This window comes from Hyposmocoma kahamanoa, unplaced genomic scaffold (assembly GCF_003589595.1).
Source record: "Hyposmocoma kahamanoa isolate Upper Pololo Valley unplaced genomic scaffold, ASM358959v1 270, whole genome shotgun sequence".
Lineage (NCBI taxonomy): Eukaryota > Metazoa > Arthropoda > Insecta > Lepidoptera > Cosmopterigidae > Hyposmocoma > Hyposmocoma kahamanoa.
In genome coordinates, this window is record NW_020653770.1 from 2377314 (window position 1) to 2400856 (window position 23543).

Sequence of the window (23543 nt, forward strand, 5' to 3'; positions counted from 1 at the left end):
CACAAGGATTATTCCTTACCCACAGTTCTCCTTCTTCATGATACACTCGTTCTTATAGAAGCGGTTGTCGGAGCCGCAAACGAACGCGGGTGTGCCAGGGCACGGTTCGTGGCAAAGCGCTGTGGTACGGCAATGGGACGCAGATACTGGGACTACGTGTTGTCCGCAAGTTAGACGACGAAGCTCGCATTCGGACCTGTGAACGAGAATAGCACAATATTACAGAAAGCAGAAAAGTGCTAGATGAGTAAGTCAAGATCATGATGGATGACACAAACTGCAAAGTCGGCTTATTGATGATTACGATCATGATGATTGATGAGTTTGAAGATCGAGCCATGAACGAGGTCCTGTAAAGTACGTGTCCTGCAAAGCGATATCCGTCGATGCATATAGAGAGAATTGCCACAAACAATGGTAAATAGTGTATAAATACACAGGAAATTCAGTTCTGAAATTATACAGCACACAGTCAAAAAATCTCTTTTGTCGCTTACTACGGAGAGCCCTTAATTATATTGCGTAGGGATGTACTCGTGATAGAGAAACTATATTTATAATAATACTTAATTAATACTTATTTTTCTTATTATTGTGCATTTTTATATGCAAAAGAAAGGAGTTATATATAGTCTGGCTGTTTCAGCTTCCAAACGGATGAACAGTTTTTTTATTTGGCTTAGGTATGTTATATGGGATAGCTTTTAACTACATTTTAATGTCAGGTGTACATTTTTATTTTAACAAACCTGTCTCAAATTCCTTTAATTATTCTTAAAGTGTATTCAAAGCAAAACAAATAATCTCACTTGTAAACATTTCCATCCGAACCACAGACGGGATGTTCCACAGCGTTGTCGCAGTTTTCCGGGCAGTCGATCTCCAAGCGAGGCAGTAACGTGCAGTTGCCAAAGTGCGCAAGTTGAACGCCTTTCCTGAAATACGTAAACAAACGTTTTGGAAACTTATGAATTGAAACCAAATTTAAGAACTTTTTTGAATTGAAGATAAGATTTCTAGTACATAACGCAAATCTAATTGAATTATACTCACCCTAGTTGGGTGCGATTCGTAAATATAACAACAAATGACATATTATTTATTTATTTGTTTAATCGTTTATTGTACAGGAAAAATACAACAAATCACAAAGAATACAAGCGAAATTAAAAACAAAAGGTTCTGCTTATTTCTAATAGAAATTTCTTCCTGCAGACCTAAATACAGGACACTATAACTAAAAGAACGGGCATATGTGCACAACAAAACAAGGAAAAAAATAATATAATAATATTAAATTGTTATAAATTATATAAATACTTAGATAAATACATATTTTATAATATAATACCTAAGATATGGATGGAATAGTAGATAAATAATGCTCTTTAACTCTCACTTTAAAAATAGCTAACGATTTACTTTCGTGAACAGTAATAGGAAGTGCATCCCAAAGTCTGACCGCATGAACAGTGAAGGAGTGAGAATAGAAACCGGAATTGAAGCATGGAAAAGATAACTGGGACCTAACAAGAGAGCGACAGGGTATTATCCTGGGACCTAAGGAAGCTGAAACTGAAGCTTTTAGTCGGTATAACGCTCAACAGATATGATTAATTTATAATATAGACATTTGACATATTCATGCATGACATAAAGGTCACTGGTTATAATAGACGATTGATATAACAACTTTCAATCTAATACACCGATGGCATAATGTTCATTTTATATAGACACTTCAGATATAACATTCACAGTGGTGTTTAGGTGCAATGGTGAATAAACCGAATTTGTTTGCATTTACTAGTTGGTTCGACCTTCTCCTGTGGGTTTAGGTTAGGTTAGTATATGCAATTAAATATTCTTCTTAAAGTTTTAATAAATATAATAAACTTAGAATAATAACGCATAGAAACCTAGCCCGCACACGCCAAGTGAGGCAAATTGAAGCGCTCCCAATGGGCCTACACGAGCGGGCGGGCCGTCAGTGCTCAAGGTCAACTTGCACCGCGAACAGATCAAGAATTTTACTTAAAAATTACGAAATGTGCGGTAAATGAGTGTAAAAATACCTCAGACAAACATAAAACAGATACTAACATCACATTCCACAAGTAAGTAACGCGTTTCAACTTGTATTTTTATATAAATATTCACTAAAACCGACAAAATTAACCTACTACTAAAACTAGCCTACATGAATTTGATTTTTGCCTCACTTATGACAGTTCGTTTGATATGAAATTATCATTCTATGCGTTATTATTCTAAGATAATAAATTAAAACCACCCACAAGGAATAATAAATAAAGAATTGTCATGTTACTCTTCCAGGTATGTTTGCTAATTTATTTACTTAGGCGCTTCAATTATTCGTAAAACGAAATATTGTGTTATATTATTTAATATAATATATTATACTGGTAGTAATTATACCATTTGTTTATTATGTCACCTAATTGTTATATCTAATGTTCGTTGTACTGAAGGTTTATTATACACATTGAATTTGTGCCGTTTGTTGTTATATCTTTTGTTGGGTAAACATTTGTTCAAATTTTCGTTACACTGAAAACCGAATTATAACGAAACCGTTATTCTTTCAGGATATGTTGGATGTTTATCGCAAAGACACGATTAGGTTAGGTTAAGTTAGGTTTACAAGAAAAAACATTTTCCTCTCAAAATTACTTTCGAGGTTATGAAAATTCGACCAACCGTTATTTCTGGAAAATGTCATTTCGTATTACTGATAGGTAAACCTTTTGTTGATTATATACAGTGAGTGATTATATCCTTAGAAATTATATCACCTGTTGTTATAGAAAGTGAAAATAGACCATTTGTTGTTATATCTTCCATTACACACCCGTAATACTTACATGCAAGTAGCAACCTTCAAATGGCACATATTGTTGTAAACATTGGCGTCAGTGCCGCAAACAGGATCGTACTCGCCGGGACATTTTACTTTCATGCACTTGTTTATCTTGCCACGACATTTCTCCATGTCTACCTTCTTTACGATTTTTCTATTGCTGACACTGTGAATAAAACACATTAGCTGATCAATACGGTAAAACTATATATCTAATTTATCCATAACACAAATTTTCATTCGAGAAATCTAGTATACTGAAAATTAGAACAAAATTTAGTAGCAGTAGAATAGGCGGAACAATTCGTCTAGGAAAGTACTACCACTATATCCATTTCTGCCGCTAAGCTATAGTATGAGCATCACTGTGTAAGGGTACCAACCCTTCAAAGGGTAAGATTGCTGGTAAAATTACAGGCATATATATATAGGAGTAGCGTGGTGATTAAAGCTCTAAGTGACATTTCAAGCACTGGAAATACGACTCTAATGGCAAGGACTCGAGTATGATTTCTAGTGCTTTAAATCATACTCAAGTCCTAACTTGAGCATTGAGTAGAGTTCTGGAATACGACCCTAAATGTTATATCAGGCGCACGACTTGGTCGTTTCGTCGCGTCACTTGATATCGTAAAAAATATACGGGTTCATTCAGGGAGAACATGTTGTAAGATGACCTGCTACCTTGATACAGGTTCGTGATATAGGAAAGCTTTTTGAGATATACATATTTTTACACAATCTGAATTTTATTGGGCATAGTAGAGAGTTTGTCCGGGGCCGTCATGATATCTCCTCATTAGTTTTCATCTGGTGCTTTACTACGGCCGCCAAATTTTGGCTCCGCTGTCTTACAACTGACGTCGCTTTATACATCACATCCACGAATTATACTCATGCTATTTTATTTTATGCATGATATATCACGGAGAGTGCGATGGAATTATCCACATAACCCTTTCCGTCATCGGGGGAGTAGACGGAGTCTTGGATTCCAGCCCTATGTTGTGGATATTCCAAAGATACGCGCGAAGCGTTACGCTTCCACATTTATATGGCGAACGGCTATGGAGTGGAATTCCCTGCCTGCACGTTATAACTTGGACCTTTTCAAGGCTAGAGAAATGCCTATTCAGCATTTTTTAGGTGTGCATGCTCCATCGTCGACCTCATCGTCACTTTCTATCAGGTGCGATGGAGGTCAAACGCGCACTTACATTTGTATAAAAAAGAATTTGTAACCAAGAAGTACTTACCCACAATTTAGCATCTTCATCTCGCACTCATTTCTGTAAATGTTCTCATCGGAACCACAAACAACCTTCTCTTTTTGTCCTGAACAGTCGGTGGGACAAGACTCGCCCCCTGAGGTACGCTCTTGGGATACGCAGAATGCCATTGGTACTTCGAACACATGTTTACTGGAAACGGAAAGAAAGGATTTTAAAATTCTGAAGGGTCATGTTCGTCTGGAAAGATCTAGATAACATCGATCGCTATCTTTTTCAATTTTTTTCGGTCTTCACCTCGCAAAGTACTTGATTTGGTATAACGATATATTAATTTATTGACCATAACAGGACAGATAAGGTTCGAAGTACATACAATCCTAACATCTTTGACGTTTGGGGTATACAGGAATTTTCTCAATAAGTTCGTGCGAGAATTGACCTAACTTTGCAGTTCAGATCTAGTTCAAGAGCAAATATAAGAACTGTACAAAAAACGAACCCGCAGTTAGTGGCCTTCATCCTGCAAGCATTGGCATACAGCTTCCCATCAGACCCGCAAGTAGGTCTGGCCACTCTCCAGCAAGATTCCCTGCAATGACGTGTCGTTTGGCAGTGCTTCTTGCTTGTTCGTACTACTCCTTGGCTAAAAGTAAAAAAAAATATATTATTTATTGACGGAAATATACCATCTGTGAAGCATTCAACTTGACAAAACTATTTTTGAAGTTTCTTGCGGCCACGGATTCGGATCGCTGCTTTGGTTTGATAGATTTCCAAAGTTTTTGAATGCTTTCTTGGTGTTCCAATTGTGTGGAATCTTTGCTACGCAAAGTGTGTCCTTAACTAGGAACACAGAATACTCATACTGTAAAGTTTTCCTTAATTTATTGGATTACTAAGAATTCATAACTTACCCGCAAGTAAAGAGTTTCATCTGGCAAGTGTTCTTGTACACATTTCCGTCGGAACCACAAATAGGTCCATCTAGAGGCGCCTGGGAGCAGTCCACGGGGCAATTCTCGCGATGGGCACTGATGTTATTACATGCTCCCAAGTGTGACAGACCGATGCCTACCCTGAAAGCCAAAACAGGACTGATGTTTAATGAACTCCCTTAAACGCTCCATACGCCGAAGGCATCGCTCAGCACCGTGCTAACTAGACCGCGAGTGTTTACGGTTAACAAATTTGAATAAAAATCACACACAGCCTTTGTTATGTGGAGTTCGTTATTGAACAAGAAATTCGCTAATTTAGGACCAGTGGATGTGTGTGTGCGTTATCAAGAAAATTCATCAATTTTTGTCCAATGACAAAACTACTAAACTACTTTGATTTGAGAAGCGCAAGTCTTTATTTTCTCGAACAGTCACTTATTACTTTGAACTGTGACTATCAATGAAGCTCGTCGGCATTTAGTATTTATCGATGACCTTCTGTACTGTATTGTTAAATGTAAAGTGTATGTTATAGTTATATACACTTTATATTTAACAATATAGTATTGTCTCCAGAAGGAGACAGAAGTACTATACATAGATATCATGTGTATTTTATATTATTGGGATAAGTTTCCCTCAAATGAGAAGGTGTTAGATAATACACTCTGTGCTACCTATCTCTTACACTTTCGACCTTAACAATTTCCTACTGGTTAATACTCATCTCTATCTTACCTGCAAATCTCAACCTGCAGCATGCACCTATTTAGATACGTTCTGCCATTCGTGCCGCACACGGGGTCCCGTTCCGATGTGCACCGGTGATCGCATTTTGAACCTTGTGCCCTGGAGCAGGAGCCTTGGTCTTGAGCAAGTCTTACACCTGGAAATGCCATATAAGATTGTCAGACAATGTGAATTAGTATTCTAAATATGAGACGTTACTATAAATGCTACAAATTACCTATCAAACCAGTTGGTCTTCGTCAACATGGACATACTTTAATATTTTTAACTAAGTTCAAAATAGGGACCTGCTTAAGTATAGACGACTGATGATCCGATTCATTGTGCAATACTCTAAATAGCAACATCTTTTACTAAATTTTATAAAACAGTGAAGGCAAGTATAGACCACATTATTGGAAAGCGATTGGCCGGCCTCCCGAAGCGAAGTGACCACAATTCTCAGTTATGACGGACTGGGATGAGAGAAACATATTTATGGACGCGAAACAGAATTCCAAGCCTACCTTTTCCGCAAGTCTTCTTCCGCATCTCACAGAGCGAGGGATAGATATAGCCATCGGTAGCGCAAACTGGTTCACCCTGAAGAGCTGGGCCGCAGATCCTTGGGCAGCTGGCGTCTCGCGCCGCTTGACTCCATGATACCGCTGTGGACAAACGATAATACATTTTAATTTAGGTTTACAGATTCCATAGAGAGTACATTCTTGCCCAGACACAACCAAAGAAATGTACGGCTTAACGTGTGCGTTCTATGGCATTTTTATTGCGATCATCGACCTTCTTGCTTATCCGACTGAAGAATTAAGTTCTTTATCACCTTGTTAGGAAAAAAAGAATGACGTGTCATAACAAAATGAAATATAATTAGTTCCCTTTAGTAATAAATTACACATCATTTGTTTCAATTGACCTCGTAGAAGTGTCAATGTGACCATAATTGAGTTCGCATTCCAAGATATTATCAATGTTTTTCATTCATTCTATGACTTCCTTCTTTCAATCAGATGGATGGATGTAAGATGCAAAACCTTCAGTATTACTATACTATAGTGCCAGAAATAGGGTTCTGTATAGATCGCTAAAATCACATTAACGAGAAACTTATTACCATGAAAGTTATAATCAAGCCTGTCGGACTATTGGTCTCAGATGATCCAGTTATTTGTAGCTTATATTTGAAATGGATCTTACAATCTATTTACAATAGCAGTAGAGCTGTTTGTGAGAGTTCGTCCAGGGAAGTACTGCCATCTCACCCATTTTTTCCGCCAAGCATTACTGTGCGTTTCGATTTTGAAGCGTTAAGGGTGCTGGTGAAATTACAAGCAAATGGGACTTGTCAGCTTACGTCGGTGATAGTGCAATTACGCATAACTAGCATTGGATTATAAGTTTCTATTTCGTTAATTTAGTGACCAAATCCGCGTAAATTTCGAGGCAACCAAAATTTACGTGATTTACGGGAGTCTATTGTTGTGAGCCCATAGTCAACATAAATTAATGCTTACTATGCAAAAATGGAAGTCGTAGCCATTGAAATTTGGTTTACTGCAGATACGCGCCTTTTACCAAATGTCTCAGGGTAATAAGCGCAGTGGCAGTGTCCGTCAGATCTTTGCGATTTAAAGCTCTGAGTGGCGCTTCAACTGCTATGGACAGGCGTGTCGCTTACCGCCAGGCGCACGACTTGTTCGTCCAGTCACTTAGTAACATAAAAAAGTAATTATACGTTTAACTACTGACACGTCTCCTCTAGAGAGTTTAATCACGGCCTTGTTAAATTTTCCTTTGCAATAATGGCGCCATGTTTATTTAGCCTCATCATCATCAATACATTGTCCGAGATTGTCTAAGGAGCGGGTTTAGTCCATCACGCTGGCTCAATGCGGGTCATACGTTTTCCAAGGATTGTGAACCTTTTTCGACGTTTAGGTCAATCATGATGTTTTCTGTCATTAATAACTATAATTGCTAAAAATTTATAAATAGACTTAACTTATTAATTGAAGTTATAGGTAATAGTTATTTTTGATACAAGTACGGAAAGTTAGTCATTATTCACGAGCCTCGAGGCTTCTAAGACTCGAGACAAGTGAAAATGATAAATCCGCACGTGTACCAAACGACGTTTTTTTAATACATTTGCGAAAAAACTACACTGAAAGTAAAATAAAACAGTATTTGAAAAAAAAACTCATTTTATTTCTTTGTCTGATAAAAATTCAGAGTACAATAGCAACTGTTGCCAGTATTCAGCCACATTAAAATTACTATTTTGGTGGCGCGGCGTGCAGTGGTCTAGCGTAATACTCGCCTCCGGTCATTGTTAATACTCAATCAGCTAACTTTATGGATAATATTTTGGTATTTTTAAATGTAACCCGTTGTTTTATAAAACGTCTATGCAATTTAAACAAATAAGATGTTTGTAAGTAAATATAAGTTTTAATGACGAATGACTTACATCACAAAGCACATAAATATTAAATAAATATACAACCTCTTTAGTTCTATGTTTAAAACTTCAAACAACAGTAAATTAAAAAAAATGGAAAGGTAAAAAGCATAGTGCGAAAAATCCAACTTTCGGCACGATTTGTATTACGAAAAATACAACATTTTAAGCAACTGTATTAAAAAATGTTTTTCAACAAGAACTTTGTTTTGTAAATCAGAATAAAACAATAAATTTAGATAACAATGATTCAAATTTTTATTGTATTAAAAAAGTAAGGCAATTATGAATAAAAAATGATATCTGTTAAATGTCCACCACGACTACAATTACAGATGTCGATTCTTTCATCAAAGTTTTTAGTCACTTTTTGACAAAATGGTGGGTCTATTTCGTTAATCATTTCACGAATTTTGAGTTTTAAGGCTGCAATTGACTCGATTGGCTCTGTATAGACTCTATCTTTAACATAACCCCATAAAAAAGTATCCAACGGTGTTAAATCATATGATCGAGCTGGCCACTTAACGGCTGAATTTCGTAAAATTATGCGATCGGGAAATTATGATTAAGATGGACCTGTCGTCGTGCTCTCGATTAAGAAGCAACCGTTCTTCCAGTCCTATGATGGTACGTGTATTGTATGGAGTATTTTGTTTTATCTTTAGACACCCCCGAATAAAGTAAGTGCACAACGAATACAACACGTTTATTAAATAAATAAAGTTTTAATGATATTAAAGTTGAAAGTCTGAAGTAAAGTTATTACTTAAGGGTATATTCTTTTGCAAAAAGATCGCATCTTGAAATCTGCTCTCGCGATACATTATTTGTGGGAGGGCCACAAAACAAGCTAAGTACACTGCACACAAATAAAACTCGATTACATTCAGGAAAAAAATATAATAAAACACAAATTAAGTAATGACTTAAATTTAACTTTAGGGACAAGTGAAAATCCTCTAAAATGGAAATGAAACTATTTTTTCCAAAAATAATACCATTTTTTTGCTTTTAAACTTAGATTATAATTCTGTTTATAATCTAATCTATAGTATTTTACGTAAATTATTGGTTTCATATTTGAAATATAACACTAAGTTATTCCTAACTTTTTAACCGCCTTGAAAAAAGAACTAAAACTCACATAAACATAAAACTCTTCAAGTACCTAGATGTATTTCTACGAACTTTTGAGGTCGTTCTTTTTTTCTGAAAAAGCACAATTATGTCGGATCTAAATCGCGTACATTTGTTCTTTCAAACAAACCAACGTTTCGCGCCTTTTAAAGGTCCCATGGGCATTATTAATTAATTAATAATAAATACTCCTCCGTTTTCCTGGCCACAATTTAAGTTACAGTCACCGCCGGCGGCACCGACATAGACTAGGATATTCCATTAGGCTCCCGAACGAAATCTTATCTTTTCGTTAAACTAAAGTTAGATTTAAACCGATACAATACAATACAAATACACAGTACTTTTCACAATTCACATGTACCGTGATATAAAAGAAATGAAGTACAAATATAAAAAAACACATACATAACATCACGCCTGTGTCCCACCGGGATAGGCAGAGATTATGGGCCTCTAGAATGTTGAATGGTCACATAGAATTTGTTACACATTTTAATAAATTTTTGTTCACTATAAATTCGACTAGTTATTATTTTTTGTTATCATTATGAATACAAAAATAGAACACACGATCGAAAAGCGACATCTGCGCCAGTTGTGATACCTGTAAAGGTATCGGTTGCGGTAAGAAGGTTATTCAAAAATCTCTCACCAGATGTCACTAGCGGTGACGAATGCCGAAAGCCAGCACAAAGATCGATAACAAAAACACATCCCCGTGGCTCAGATGGTTTGAGCAATGATGCAACGCATGGTTGTGGGTTCAAATCCCACCGGGTCGACGAAAATTTTTCTGTGTGTTTGATCTTTGTATTCATATTGTTGTCAAGTTAATGTCAATAAGAATAAAATATACCAACGGATTTATATTCATAAATGCACGACAAATTGTGTAGTCGAACGTGTCAGTATGTGTTATTTTTTCATCGAAAGAAAAAGTTAGGTGCACCACTTGGTGCAACGGGCTGGTATCCGCAACTCGACATCAAGGCGCATATTTTGTGTTACTACAGTCCATCGTCAAGTTCGAATTTCATTAAACTCTTCTTGAGAAAGAAAGCCTTCCCGAGTTAGTGAGGTGAAGAGGTTTATTTCGCTGTTGTGAAGTTATTGTAAATCTCGTTTTTGTCTAAGTAGCTTTTAACTATACAAGTTTCTTTTATATAGAACATGATGTAATATGAACCTTCGAAATTATAATTATGTTTACTATTTTTCAAATTTTTCCAATTTTCAAGATTTTTTTCCGGAAAAATTGCCACTATTTGAAATTTTTCGGAAAATTACCCAATAGTACTTGTGCCCGAATTGAATAATCATTGTATCTATAAGATCTGTCGTAAGTTTTAAGGCCTTGACCCAATAGTTGAACTCGGTTGAATTTGAACACGTGTAAGAGTTGTATGATATGAAAGAAAATGTTAATAAGCAGGTCGACTATGTTTGTGTTTGACGAGTAGAATTTGGTAACCACATGTGTGATATTCTACAAGGTACCAGATAGACTACATAGTTTTTAGATAAGGGATTCAACCAAAATATTTGATTACAAGCGATCGGAGATGAGGGTGTTAATTTAGGGAAACTAAATAATAATATGGATAATCCCTTCTGCAAATCTCACGAATTCGGAACTGATTATAATTTCATTTTTTTTTATGTATAATATTAAGCGACGGCACGAACAAGTCGTGCACCTGATGGTAAGCTACACGCCTGTCCAAAACAGTTGCAGTGTCACACAGAGCTTTAAATTGCAAAGATCGGAGAGGCACAGCCACTGCGTTCGTTACCCTGAAACATAAGTTGACAAGTCCCATATGTGCCTGTGATTTCACCAGCACCCTTACCGTTCTAAGAAACACGGTAATGCTGACATTACTGCTTGGCGGCAGAAATAGGTAAAGCAGTACTTCTCTGGACGAACTCTTTGCGTATTAATTATTGAAGAGTACATTCGCGACAAATTATTGTCTCAAAATTAATATTGTAGTTGTGTGTCTATATGTGCGTATTCAAATATTTTAGCCATTTAAAAAATAAACATAATATATCAGCCTCTGTGGCCGAATGGTGACCATGCTGGTCTGCCACGTAGAGATACCGAGTTTGATTCGGGGCCGGGAGACATATTTGTATGGACTACATTTATTTATCTCGTACGTTTGGGTGTATGGTTGCTTAGATGTATGTGGCGACACACCTCTAGCTGCACGAAGAGCCCTAGTGCGAGGGCGCCAGCGGGGCGGGTGCGCAACAAACCATTCTCAACGCCAGACTGCTACACTCGGTAGCAGCACCCTGCTCATAAACTTTCCATAAGTTAACGCACCAGTTGATCGTATTTAGAGTCAAAAAGTAATTAAACATTCGGTACCGGCACCAATCTCATTTATTTTTGTTTGTTACAGCACTCCCAACATGTGCGTCCATGGTGCCATAGACGTGACACAAGGTTTCTCTAGTGCGGGGCTTAAAAAATTATATTTTGGAATGTTTAGAAAATAAACAGCAACAACAAAATACTATTATGGGCATTGATAACGAAATGGGTATGTCCATACAAAGAAAGCGTTTATACTTTAGTTAAATTAACCCCCTCAATTCCGATCACTGCTGATTACTGATCTTCCACCGTTTAAAAATAACTTTTATTATTTTAATAATAAAGAAATTTTCTCTCGCAGAAAGAACTGAAATCATCCAACTATGTATAAATTGAATACTAAATAAATAAAACTCAACTACATTTAACGAGAGATTGGAGACCCGTGCTCAAATTTCTCACATATTTTTATTATTGACACAAAAATCGAACAAATATGTACAAAAATTTATTTGACCCAGCCGGACTTGCACCAGAGACTTGTCCAACACTTTGACTTTCAACAGTCCAAGGTCATAATCCAAAAAAATAATATGTTTTTGTTTCTACATCGAATTTTGCTCGAGTATAGGTTGTTACCAGTTTTATTACAACGTACAGATAAATTAGTATAATAAATAGATCTAGGTACTTAACGTACTGCACAACCATGCGCTTGCACGTTGCATCCCAATGAGAGCCAAGATCATAGCTAATAGGGATGTGGCCCAATTCCAAGCATTCCAAGGGCAATAGGGTGTCGACTCTGTTTAAATTCTGATAAGTAACGTAAGTCTTAAACGGTGGCACTTGTCACTTTTGAACATCTATCTTCAATATAGGAAATGAAACTATTATTCGGATCTAAAGTGCGTACATTGAGCTTTGAATTTGAATGAGCTTTTCAGTGAACGAAAACATTATGATGAGACCTACACGTCGAAGAAGGTTCGCAATCCTTGGAAAACGTGTGAAGTCCCCAACCCGCATTGAGAGGAGACCCGTGCCCACCAGTGGGGCGTATACACGAGTTGATGATGATGAAAGTTATTATTATTATGATTTCTTTCACGAAAGACACGCCAAGAAAAAATCATCGGAAATTTTAATTACGGGTACATGTTAACAATCATAGATGTATACATTATGTAATAATCCATCCTATTGCCATAGTTATTAACAAACCCATAATTAATGAAACATTATTTTCTTCATTTATTGGTATTAATATTCTATAGCAATAAATGATTAAAATAATATTTTCCTTCATTACGCGAAGTGTACCCGCATAATGCATGTTACGTGGTTATAAAATTAATTACTTAATAATAATTAATATATAGTTATTTAGAAGCCGATTAATATAACATAAACGTTAAACGAAATTAACAAAACAGAAGTTAAACATTGCTAGTGATGTGTGAAGTGGACGATGTGGAATGTATGAAATTCAAGTGAAGAAACCAAACAAATGAGCACAAATATGTATGAAACCATTGACTTACAAATAAATGGACGACGGGTCTAATACAAAAACCACGAAAAAAATGTCCCAAATCAACCTATTTAAACGTAGTGACATGTAAAGGAATATGAAAAAGCTAAAACGTTGAATTTAAATTGTAATGTCATCGCAGTACTGTCTAATTTTGCTTGCTTCGCTGTCAGTCGAACAAACGAAGACTAAAGCGTGAATGACGCTCTGTATACGATTTTAACGCCCTATAAGTTCGGACACTTTTTAGCGCGGACCCGACGTCCATATAATTGTAAGTCAATGGATGAAACACAAAATATAATTCTCGACACAGTGACAATCGTAAAATCAGAAAAAACAATACAATAAAATAAAAACATGACAGAAACAGTAGAAAAAATAATATAAAGCAAGGAGTTCGTGACAGTAAGGTTTCTGTTTATACAGAACTCGGTTGGATATCACAGCGTTTCATACAAAAGACACACTGACAGTCTTGCTGCATTTCCACGTTTCGAAAAAATCGAGACTCGGTGCGGTTGGTGTGATGCTGAAGAAGAATAGAGGGAATCAGTTGGACGGAAAGAAAAACCAATAAGGACGACGAAGGTATGCAAGAAGACGTCGGTTCGAATCCGACCGGATCGAAGGAATTTTTTCTGAGTGTTTTTTCTGAGTGTTCGATCTATGTATTAATAATTATAACAAACTAGTGGAGTAATTTCACAAAAAATAATTGAATATCAATTCAATAAAAATTTAATTAATACAGTGAATAGCGACATCTCTCGCCAGGACTGGTAGCTGTAAAGGTACTAACTGGGTGATAAATCTGTAATAGATTTCTCATAGATGGCGCTACGACTAAAAAGTCGTTGAAAGACCAAGTACAAAGACACGACGCAAGCACATAGAAAAATTCGTGAGGTCCGTTGGTTCGTTCCGTGGCTTAGTTGATATAGCGTCTGGCACGGTATGTAAGAAGACGTCGGTTCGAATCCGACCGGATCGAAGGAATTTTTTCTGAGTATTTTTTCTGAGTGTTCGATCTTTGTATTAATAACTATAACAATAAGGACGAGTTAAGAACAACGCAAGAAAAGGGCAGCTTACTAAAGACAATAGAGAATCTAAGGGGAAAGACGTTAGGGCATCGAATACGGCACGATAGTTTTCTTAGAAGCGTTATAGTTGAGGAAAGAAAGGTAAAGGAAAACCGAGACGAAGTTATCTAGATCAGACATAAACTTTTTATAAAAAGAAACTAATTAAAAAGTACATCTATTTGCCAAGTGTTATTGAAATCGGTTACCGAAAGAGTGTGCGAAACGCGATTCATCCCTTGGTTTGCCACCCTCAGAGGTCGAATATTTTCTTTAAGTTTAATTGGACCAATACTAAAACACCCTCTTTATGACAACAAAAAAAAAACGGTCTCAACGGACTCAAAAAGATACGGTCGAATTGAGAACCTCCTCTTTTTTTTGAAGTCGGTTAAAAAGTTCAAGTCAAAGTTAAGACGCTGAGCACAGATGATTGGCGCTTATTCCACCGTCAAGAGCTTTATAAGAACTTCGAAATGTTTGTGGTCCAACAAAAATTTTTTTTTTTATTTTTGCATGAATTGCATATTACATACTTTGATTTTGTTTATTGTTCCCATGAGTACACAGGAAGTATGGCTAAATCATTTTGTTATACCGTGTTTGTCGGAAATATGTTAACAATTACATATTTACCATGGTCCCCCTGGCTATGCAAGTCTCAATCGTGGCGTCCCAGCCATTCGAACGTACGAATGTAAAAGTTAGTCTCTAAATTTAATATAATTAATTTTAGTAAATTCGTATTTATATAGTGAAACGCGTTATTTACTCGTATATATTTTCAAGCTTTTTTCTCCCTAATGGTGTATAGTACCAGGCTGTAATAAAACGCAGGCGATCGTTAACGTATACATCGCATAAAGATGAGAACTCTCAGAGAGCCAAAAGACGTGATAAATGGCCAGCCAGCCATGGTTAGAGGAAAATGGTAGCTATTTGAATCTTCTCGGTGAAGCTGTTGGAAGTTTTTTTTGCTAATACATATGACGTTCACCCACCGTTGCATTTGATTTAACCGTTAATAATGACTTTGTGAATGTGTATATAGGTAACTCTTGCTAAGGTTGCTAACAGATTGACTGCATGTAGTCGATCTTGGCTGCATGAAGTCGGTTTCGTCTGTATGTAGTTAATGCGTGCGTGAAGTCATTATCCGACACCTCGACTTTACGAAATTGATAACGGCTGCACGCATTAACTACATGCAGTCAATGCGTGAATTCGTTGTCAACATCATGCAGTAGTAGTCAAGGCTGCATGAAGTTGATTACGACTTCCCGCATTAACTGTAAACGTGTAGTCATCTGTTAGTAGAGTAACGGTGAAGGAAAATATTTTCATGAAACCTACACAGCGACCATGACGACATCCGGGGTCGAGTGGCTTCCATACCGATTTTCATGGTGTCGCCATCTAACTTTTCTATATTATTGCGGCGGATGTTTGTGATACCGTTGTTGTTACCGATTTCCATAACACAAGTAGGTACTTTAGTTACTTACTTTGGGATCGGAGCAACGTATGTAATGTTGTCTTTATATTCATTTATTTAAGTCGAAGATGATTCGCAACCATTGAAAAATTCGTGAAATTGCCAACTCGCGTTCAGCCAGCGTAGCGGGTGAAGACCTATAGATTCTTCTTAGAGAACACTCATACTTAATGTAAAAAAAAAAAGCCAAATTCGCTATAAATCTAAAAGAGGTTTAAAAGTGGTTTGAAAACTATTCTGCCATATCATTACTGTGACAACGAATTCGAAACAATTGACGGGTGTCGTCAATTGTTTCACTTCAAATCGACCAGTTAACTTGAGCTTTGCTATAATAGACGAAAATTGCAAAATTAGATATTTAATATTTAATTACCGATGAAATTTGATTCCGTTTGTTTTGTAATTAGATGTTTTGCTGTTTTTCCCCACACCACCAAATGGAATAGCCCCCCATAGTAAGAGATATTATCTTTATTATAATAAATATGGAACAGCATGCTATTGTTAGAGATATTATATTTATTACAATAAATACAGAATATTTTTGGAATATACGTAGATGTACACACAGGTCAGTTGTTGGCGCTGTCTATATTTCAGTGCAAACGAGAGTTGATATTTACAAGTGATGTATCACTGATGAGTCACCAGGAATGTATGGACCTTATGTCGTCTCTATTTCTGGTTATATACTCGATGGCCAAATTTGACATCCAACCATTTCACACTAAAATGTTACAAATTTAAACAACCAGAAAGAGCTGCAGTTAGCAGAATCTAAACTTAATTAAAATGAAGCTAAAAGCATGGTGGGCTACCATTGAGATATATAATAAGCTGAATCAGAAAACCCACAAAATGATTCTGTAGTTTGAATTTTTATTTACTACAAGTGGACGTAGCTTTTAACATAGTACTCTCCGTTTATACAGGGTGCCTTTGTAACTAAATCATAAAATTATAAAAAAATCCGAAACCGAAATCCACTCTCACTTAGTGTGAACTGTAAACAGTAATTTTATTTTTATATTTATATATGTATATATCAAAAAATATATATAAGTGCGCATTTGATCTCCATTTCATCTGAGGTAAGTAAAGAAATAACACCTATTCACTCTCGCCTTGAAAAGATCCAAGTAATAGCGTTCAATGAATAAGTCTGCAGGCAGGGAATTCCACTCCATTGCCGTTATATCGGTATCTAGTAAGACTATTGAAAATACAACCTAATATGTATTAGTAACTGGGTCTGCCACGTTTTCACGCCACTGAACCATTAATTCATCATTGTTGAATTTTGGTATAGAGATAGATGGGACTAAGGAAAAGGACATAATCTATTTTTTGTCATTACTTTATCTTAAATGGGGATGAAATAGAGGACGAAAGTTTGTATGGAGAACCAATAAAACTATGACATTAGTATAGTATAGTACTATACTAAGCAAGTACCAATACTAACTCACCAACCATCTACTAATTAGAATATATATATGAACCTAAGCCTGTCGTCTTCTTGAATATTTTTCACAACTTTTACACCCTATATATATTTTGTTTTATGACAATACATATAGCTATTACGAACATAACTATTATTCCTTTTAACGAAGTAATAAAACTTAAATTAGTATGGGCAATCGAAAGCTAATTAGACATTATTACAAGCTTTAGGAATGAAAGCTCATTGCATCAGCGTGTGGGTTTTATAGACAGGTTTGTAACGTCAGCGGTTTAGCACAGAAATAATTTTATGCCAAAAGCTTTGTCAGAGTTGTTGTCAATTTTCAAATTATAAATGTTCTCTTAACCGTTAGTAGCTTATTACAGGATATTAATTTTTAAAATTAATCGTAAAATTAACAACCTACATAAATCTATTTTTCTATGTGCTTCTTGCAGATATTTGTTTTTGATAGGTACTTGGCTGAGTGAAGAAATAGATTTCTCACAGACGGCGCTACAGTAAAAAGTCGTTAAAATGAAAAAACAAAGATCTGACAAGAAAAATTCATAAGGTCCACTTGTTCGTTGCGTGGCTTAGTTGGCATAGCGTCTGGCATGATTACAAGTAATTCGCAATTCGGTACACGACTCGAACCTGTGTCTGCGTTAAACTGGCCACTGCTTTACCAATTGAGCTACAGAGTCACCAGACCTTAAGGATTTCTGTAAGTGTTGGTTACAACTCTTTTGTATTGAAGTTTTTCGTTTTTTATCGTAAACACCACCTGCGAGAAACTTATGAAGTTTCTCACTCAGGCGGTACCTTTACAGTTATCAGAGACTGGCGCAAGATGGCGTAGTATTAATTGTAATATTGATTTTATTGACTATCATGATATTTTACTACCACGATATGATTTATTTTTTGTGAAATTGTTCACTAGCACTATTAATAACAATAAATAAAAACTGTGCATCAATGACCAACCAATTAATCACTTCTCGTGAAAGGTTATAAAAATTTATGTATAGGTTAAAGTTTATTACAGACATCTAAACAATTTCCTACTCTTTTTTTAATTACAATTATAGTGACATTTCTGGTCTGCGATGGTAGCTGCTCTGAATGAAGAAATAAATTTCTCACATATGGCGCTCCAGCAAAAAAGTCGTCAATAAACAAAAACAAATATCTGCAAGAAGCACATAGAAAAATTCGTTAGGTCTGTTGGTTCGTTCTGTGGCTTAACTCGCAGAACATCTAGCACGGGTTGCCTAAGGGTACTGATTCGATACCAGCTGGATTGAGGGAATTTTTCTAAGTGTTCGATCTTTGTTATTAATAATTATTACAACAAAAAATTCCTACTTGCCAAATATATTTAAAAATTAAAAGGTAATATCTTATTCTTAAATAACGACGGTTTTGCCCAGAGCCCAAACTTCATTAATAAAAAAAATTGTCTCATTTTTGAGTTAAGTTCATCTTTTAATCGTTTTTCGCAATGTTCCAGCGACTGTTGTATTGACGTGTAGTCATTCAAATTTTGAGTTCAGCAATAGTATAACCTTGAATTTCACAAATTTTGAGTTACAACACTATTGTAATAGCAGTGCGATAATAGGTTTTATTTTGCTCGTAAATTTTAATTGGTGACAATTATTCCGACTCAGTGAATAAATGGATGAAATTTATAACATCAATTACAATTTGTTGTAAAGTCGTAAATCCATCGAGTTACTTTCGTTTTTTATATTTGATTTTACGCGCGTACACAGTATTTATGAGCCAGTTTAGTGAACTAGACTTTATAGTAGAGCTATATTATTTTTATTGCTTGTTAGTAGCTTCCTACGGTTGTATTTATTGGAATTTTTATGATTGGTTATTTTTTTAATACAATTTTACACTTAATAATGGGACATTGAAAAATTCATATCCGTTCCACTGGACGTACTTCTAAATTCTACATATACAGGGTACTCCACGGCTATGCCGCTCGAAGTGAAACAAAAAAAGAAATGAAAATGAAAAAAAAACTAAAAAATGAAAATGAAAAATAAAAGAAAAAATGGTGAATGTTTAAAATAACAAGTTTTTTACTCATTACTAATTTGAAATGATAATCTCAGTTGTATGTATGTAAACTCTTTATTGTACAACACAAACAAATTACAAATTTTTAACAAAGAAACAGAACGCTATTGTACAAAGACGAGCTTATCCCATAAAGGGATTTCTTCCAGATAACCTTTGAATAATTGAAAGGAAAGTGGGCTCCTGAGTCGGCAATAAAATCATACTAGATTTTATTGCCGACTCAGGAGCTAACTTTCCTCGTTAAATCGTTATATTAATCGTTAAATTGAATGCTATTTACTCAATAATTAAAGGATAAATTTATTATATCAAATGTACACACGAATACATAATATTAATAAATGATGGTACACTAATACAAATAAAATATATAATAAAATGAATGTATAAAATAAGACTATAACTAAATATGTGAAATGTAAATAAATATTTTGTAAGCTCTAACATGAAGAGACTGAATAATCCCAAGATTTCTAAAGGGCACCTCTGAAAGCCCGAACCGAAGGTGACTGTCTGACCTGGACTGGGGGAAGATTCCATGTACGAGCAGAGTTCACTGTGAACGATTCCGAATACTTTTGTGAACTGTGTTGTGGAATGAGGGACAAATTAGTACCGGAATGCAGGCGGTCACCCATAGCCTGGCGGTATTGGGATCGCTCACGAAGATAACTAGGAGAAGAAAGATAGAAAAGGATTTTATATAGGAAACATAAAACGAGAGCAATTTCTACGAAGGCAGCAACTTCAGCTTATCTCTGAACCCGGAAATGTGATCATACTTTTTCAGGCCGAACACAAATCTAATACACTGGTTTTGAAGCAGCTCCAACTCGGCGAAAACTAGGCGACATCCCCATAGTCCAAAAGAGGTAGAAGAAGAGTCTGTATGAGTATAAATTTGGTGGACAGAGGAAGAAAGTACTGCAGCCGTTTGAGGAAATGAATTGATGCAAACATTTTACGACTGACATCGTCGACTCGCTCCGACCAAGTGTCTGATCCATTATAATGCCCTAATTTTTTACTGAAGAGGAAAAAGGAATAATGGAATCATTCAGAATCAAATTAGGCGCCACCATACATTCCAATCTGGAGATGGAATGGTGACTGTCAATCATTATGGCTTGGGACTTTTGTGCATTTAAAAGAAGTCCGTAGGTCTTTGCCCATACCGAAACCGTTTGTAGGTCAGCATTTAATGTGCCGATAGCAGAAACTACATCCTCAAGGCATGCTGCAGTATAAACTAGAAGGTCATCGGCATAGAGATGGAAAGAAGAAGTGAGTGAAGATGTAATGCCACAGATAAAGATAGAAAAAAGTATAGGAGATAAAACCCCACTCTGCGGAACGCCAGCCGTAAGGCTACGCCAGTTCGAACGCTTATCACTGGTCTTAACGAGCTGAAACTTTTCTCGCGCGCGCGCGCGCAAATATCGTCAGTAATTTTCACTAGAGCAGAAACCGTGCTATTACCCGCACGAAAACCAGACTGCAGATGGTTGAAAGTATCGTATCATAAGAGGTGATTAGTAAGTCCATTGTGCTCAAGAATTTTGGATAATACAGGGAGTATGGAGATAGGACGGTAATGGGAGAAACACAAAGGATTTGATTTTTTTAGGGAGTGGAATCACGTGGGCTTGTTACCATTTAGTGGGAAACCACCACTGGAAAGAGAAAAATTAACGATATGAGCTAGAATAGGAGCCACCAGGTCCTGTATTGGGGTGATCATATCAAGACTCAAACTGTCATTACGTCAATGGCCTTCGTAGTAATAGACTTAAGTATTTTCAACACATCTCCTGCCGTAACCTTACCACAGTCAAACGAGGCTAAAGCAAGACAAGGTGCACCGGCCAGTGTAAATAACGTTCTAGATTTAGTAGTAGAATCTAAACATATTGGGGAAGACGCAACATAGTTGTTTAACGCGTTAAGATCGACATCGGAGGGAAAGACATAACCGGATTTACCTATGCCCAGCGACTTCAAATATTTCCACAGCTTAGTAGACAGACAAGCGTCGATAGTGGAGTGAATATGTTTACGTCTGGCACTCCTGCAAAGCTTGTTGCAGCGGTTACGTAACCCGATGTAAGAAACATTGTTGGCTTCGGTGGGATTCCTCCAGTTGTTACTAAACGCGGCAAAGTAAAAAAAAAGGCATTTCCCCAAACAATATTTCAATTTAAATCTTAAATTTCATGGTCTTTCTTTTATTTAAGATGCTATGTTACATAAAAAAAACAGTCTTTATGATGTAGGCTTTCGATTAGTATGGCAGGTTTTTTTTCCACATTTAGTGGTTTACATTCCCGATCCAGACAGGCAATTATTTTAAAAAAATTAATGCAGTTCTAATGATTTTAAAATAATAATGAACTCTTCTTTCAATGTTATATTCTATCTACGATATTTAAGGTATTTTCTCTCGGTGTGGTATGACCGCGTGACACTCTGTATAGTCAATCATTTATAGCACTAAGGTTCTTTGTGAAAGAGCTGGTCCAGGGAATTACTACCATATTATCTATTTTTGGTGCACTAATATGAGCTTACTGCGTTCCGGTTTTGAATGATAATTGTGCTGTTGAAACTACAGGCACATGGGACTTTTCAACTTATGTCACAAAGTGATGGGTGCGGTGGTAGTACCTTTCAGATGTTTGCGATTTAAAGCTCTGTGTGGCACAACTGTTATAGGTGTCGCTTACCATCAGGCGCACGGCATACTCGTCCTATATCATTTCATACATTTTTTTAAAGCCCCGCACTAGGAAAACCCTGTATCTCGGGTGCCATGGACACATTAAGGTTATGGACTTTGAACCTCCAGGGACTTGGAACCTTTAGGGGTGGTGAACCTTCTTCCATATGCAGTTTCATCACGATGTTTTCATTCGCCGAAAATTTCGAATTTAAATTAATTGTCGCGTGAAGAAGCTCAGCGGTGCGAGGCCGGGTGTTTTTTTTTTATTACAGTTAATGCCACTCAGAGTTTTAAATTGCAAAGATCTGAAGGGCACTGCCGTTACGCCCTTCACACAGAAACATAAGTTGACAAGTCCCATGTGCCTGTAATTTTACCAGCACCCTTAGCCCTTCAAAACCGGAAAACAATTATGCTGAAATTATGGCTTGGTAAGGTAAGGAGCTCTATAGCTACTAAACATAACATAAAAGGACTCGAATCCGCGGACTCTGCTTGAGAAACGGTAGGTATTAGGCTACCACGGCTTCTGTTTTGATTTATTATTAGTAGGTATAATTGGAACTTGACGCCGCACTCCCGCGCAATAAAATTAACTTTCCATTATTTTTGTTTATACTAATCAACGAAATAGATAATTGCCAGTTATGTATCCGGATCTACATAAATCATAAATATATGTATATTCATAAAACTGACAAATCGATAAAAAATAATCGATTGAAATCGATTATGAATCGATTTTACTTTCTTCTCATCACAATCGTTCCAATTTCATCTATTAGAGCAATTAACACAGAAACAAATAAACACTTTCGGTTTTGTCTATTTCCTTCCAAGCCGGTTTGTATGTGATGCGTGACATAGTGTAGAGTGAATGCAGTAAGTTAACACCAAGGTTAAAGGTTGGTGGTACACCGAACTCAAATTCATGAGTGATGGTTGAGATTCAATGGTACCCATCTTCTGTTATTTATTTGCCAGCACCAATAGCATCATTTCTTTTTTATAATTATAACTTGGTAGTATTAGTTGGCGAAATATTATTTACACAGATTCATCTTATCGCTTTATCTTTAGAATACAATAGAGTGAGCCATCTCGGTAACGCACGTGACTTTTGTATACTGACAACACATTTACGCATTGGCACTTAATTATATACTTGATAATCTTTATGCAGAACTAACTTTGTCGAATTAGTGATAAAAAATTCGGCAGTCGGTATTTTACGAAGTACACTTTAAAAAAAAACAATGCAATGAGTAAAGACATAAATCAAAACTAGAATTCAGAATAAGCAGTTAGAATATGATGAACCAAGATCTTTAAGTCCATGTACGTTTTGCCTAAAAGAATTGTTAATGGTTTTATTGCACTATTGTAAAAGAAAAACTGTAATTTCACCTGCACCCTTACCTTTTAGAAC

At 36.1% G+C, this 23543-nt stretch overlaps 1 protein-coding gene across 1 annotated transcript in view; it reads right to left on the minus strand.

Moving 5' to 3' along the window:
* Positions 1 to 6: 6 nt before the first annotated feature.
* The window catches only part of LOC113229041 (agrin), an 87438-nt gene continuing 63901 nt past the window's right edge, over positions 7 to 23543 (minus strand). Inside the window, exons 3-10 of the mRNA XM_026462520.1 lie at positions 6308 to 6448; positions 5790 to 5937; positions 5028 to 5189; positions 4613 to 4756; positions 4138 to 4302; positions 2886 to 3047; positions 810 to 935; positions 7 to 196 (exon numbers count right to left, since the gene is read on the minus strand). Of these exons, the coding sequence (XP_026318305.1) occupies positions 16 to 196; positions 810 to 935; positions 2886 to 3047; positions 4138 to 4302; positions 4613 to 4756; positions 5028 to 5189; positions 5790 to 5937; positions 6308 to 6448 (1229 nt within the window). The 3' untranslated portion in view covers positions 7 to 15. The remainder of the gene's footprint in view (positions 197 to 809; positions 936 to 2885; positions 3048 to 4137; positions 4303 to 4612; positions 4757 to 5027; positions 5190 to 5789; positions 5938 to 6307; positions 6449 to 23543) is intronic.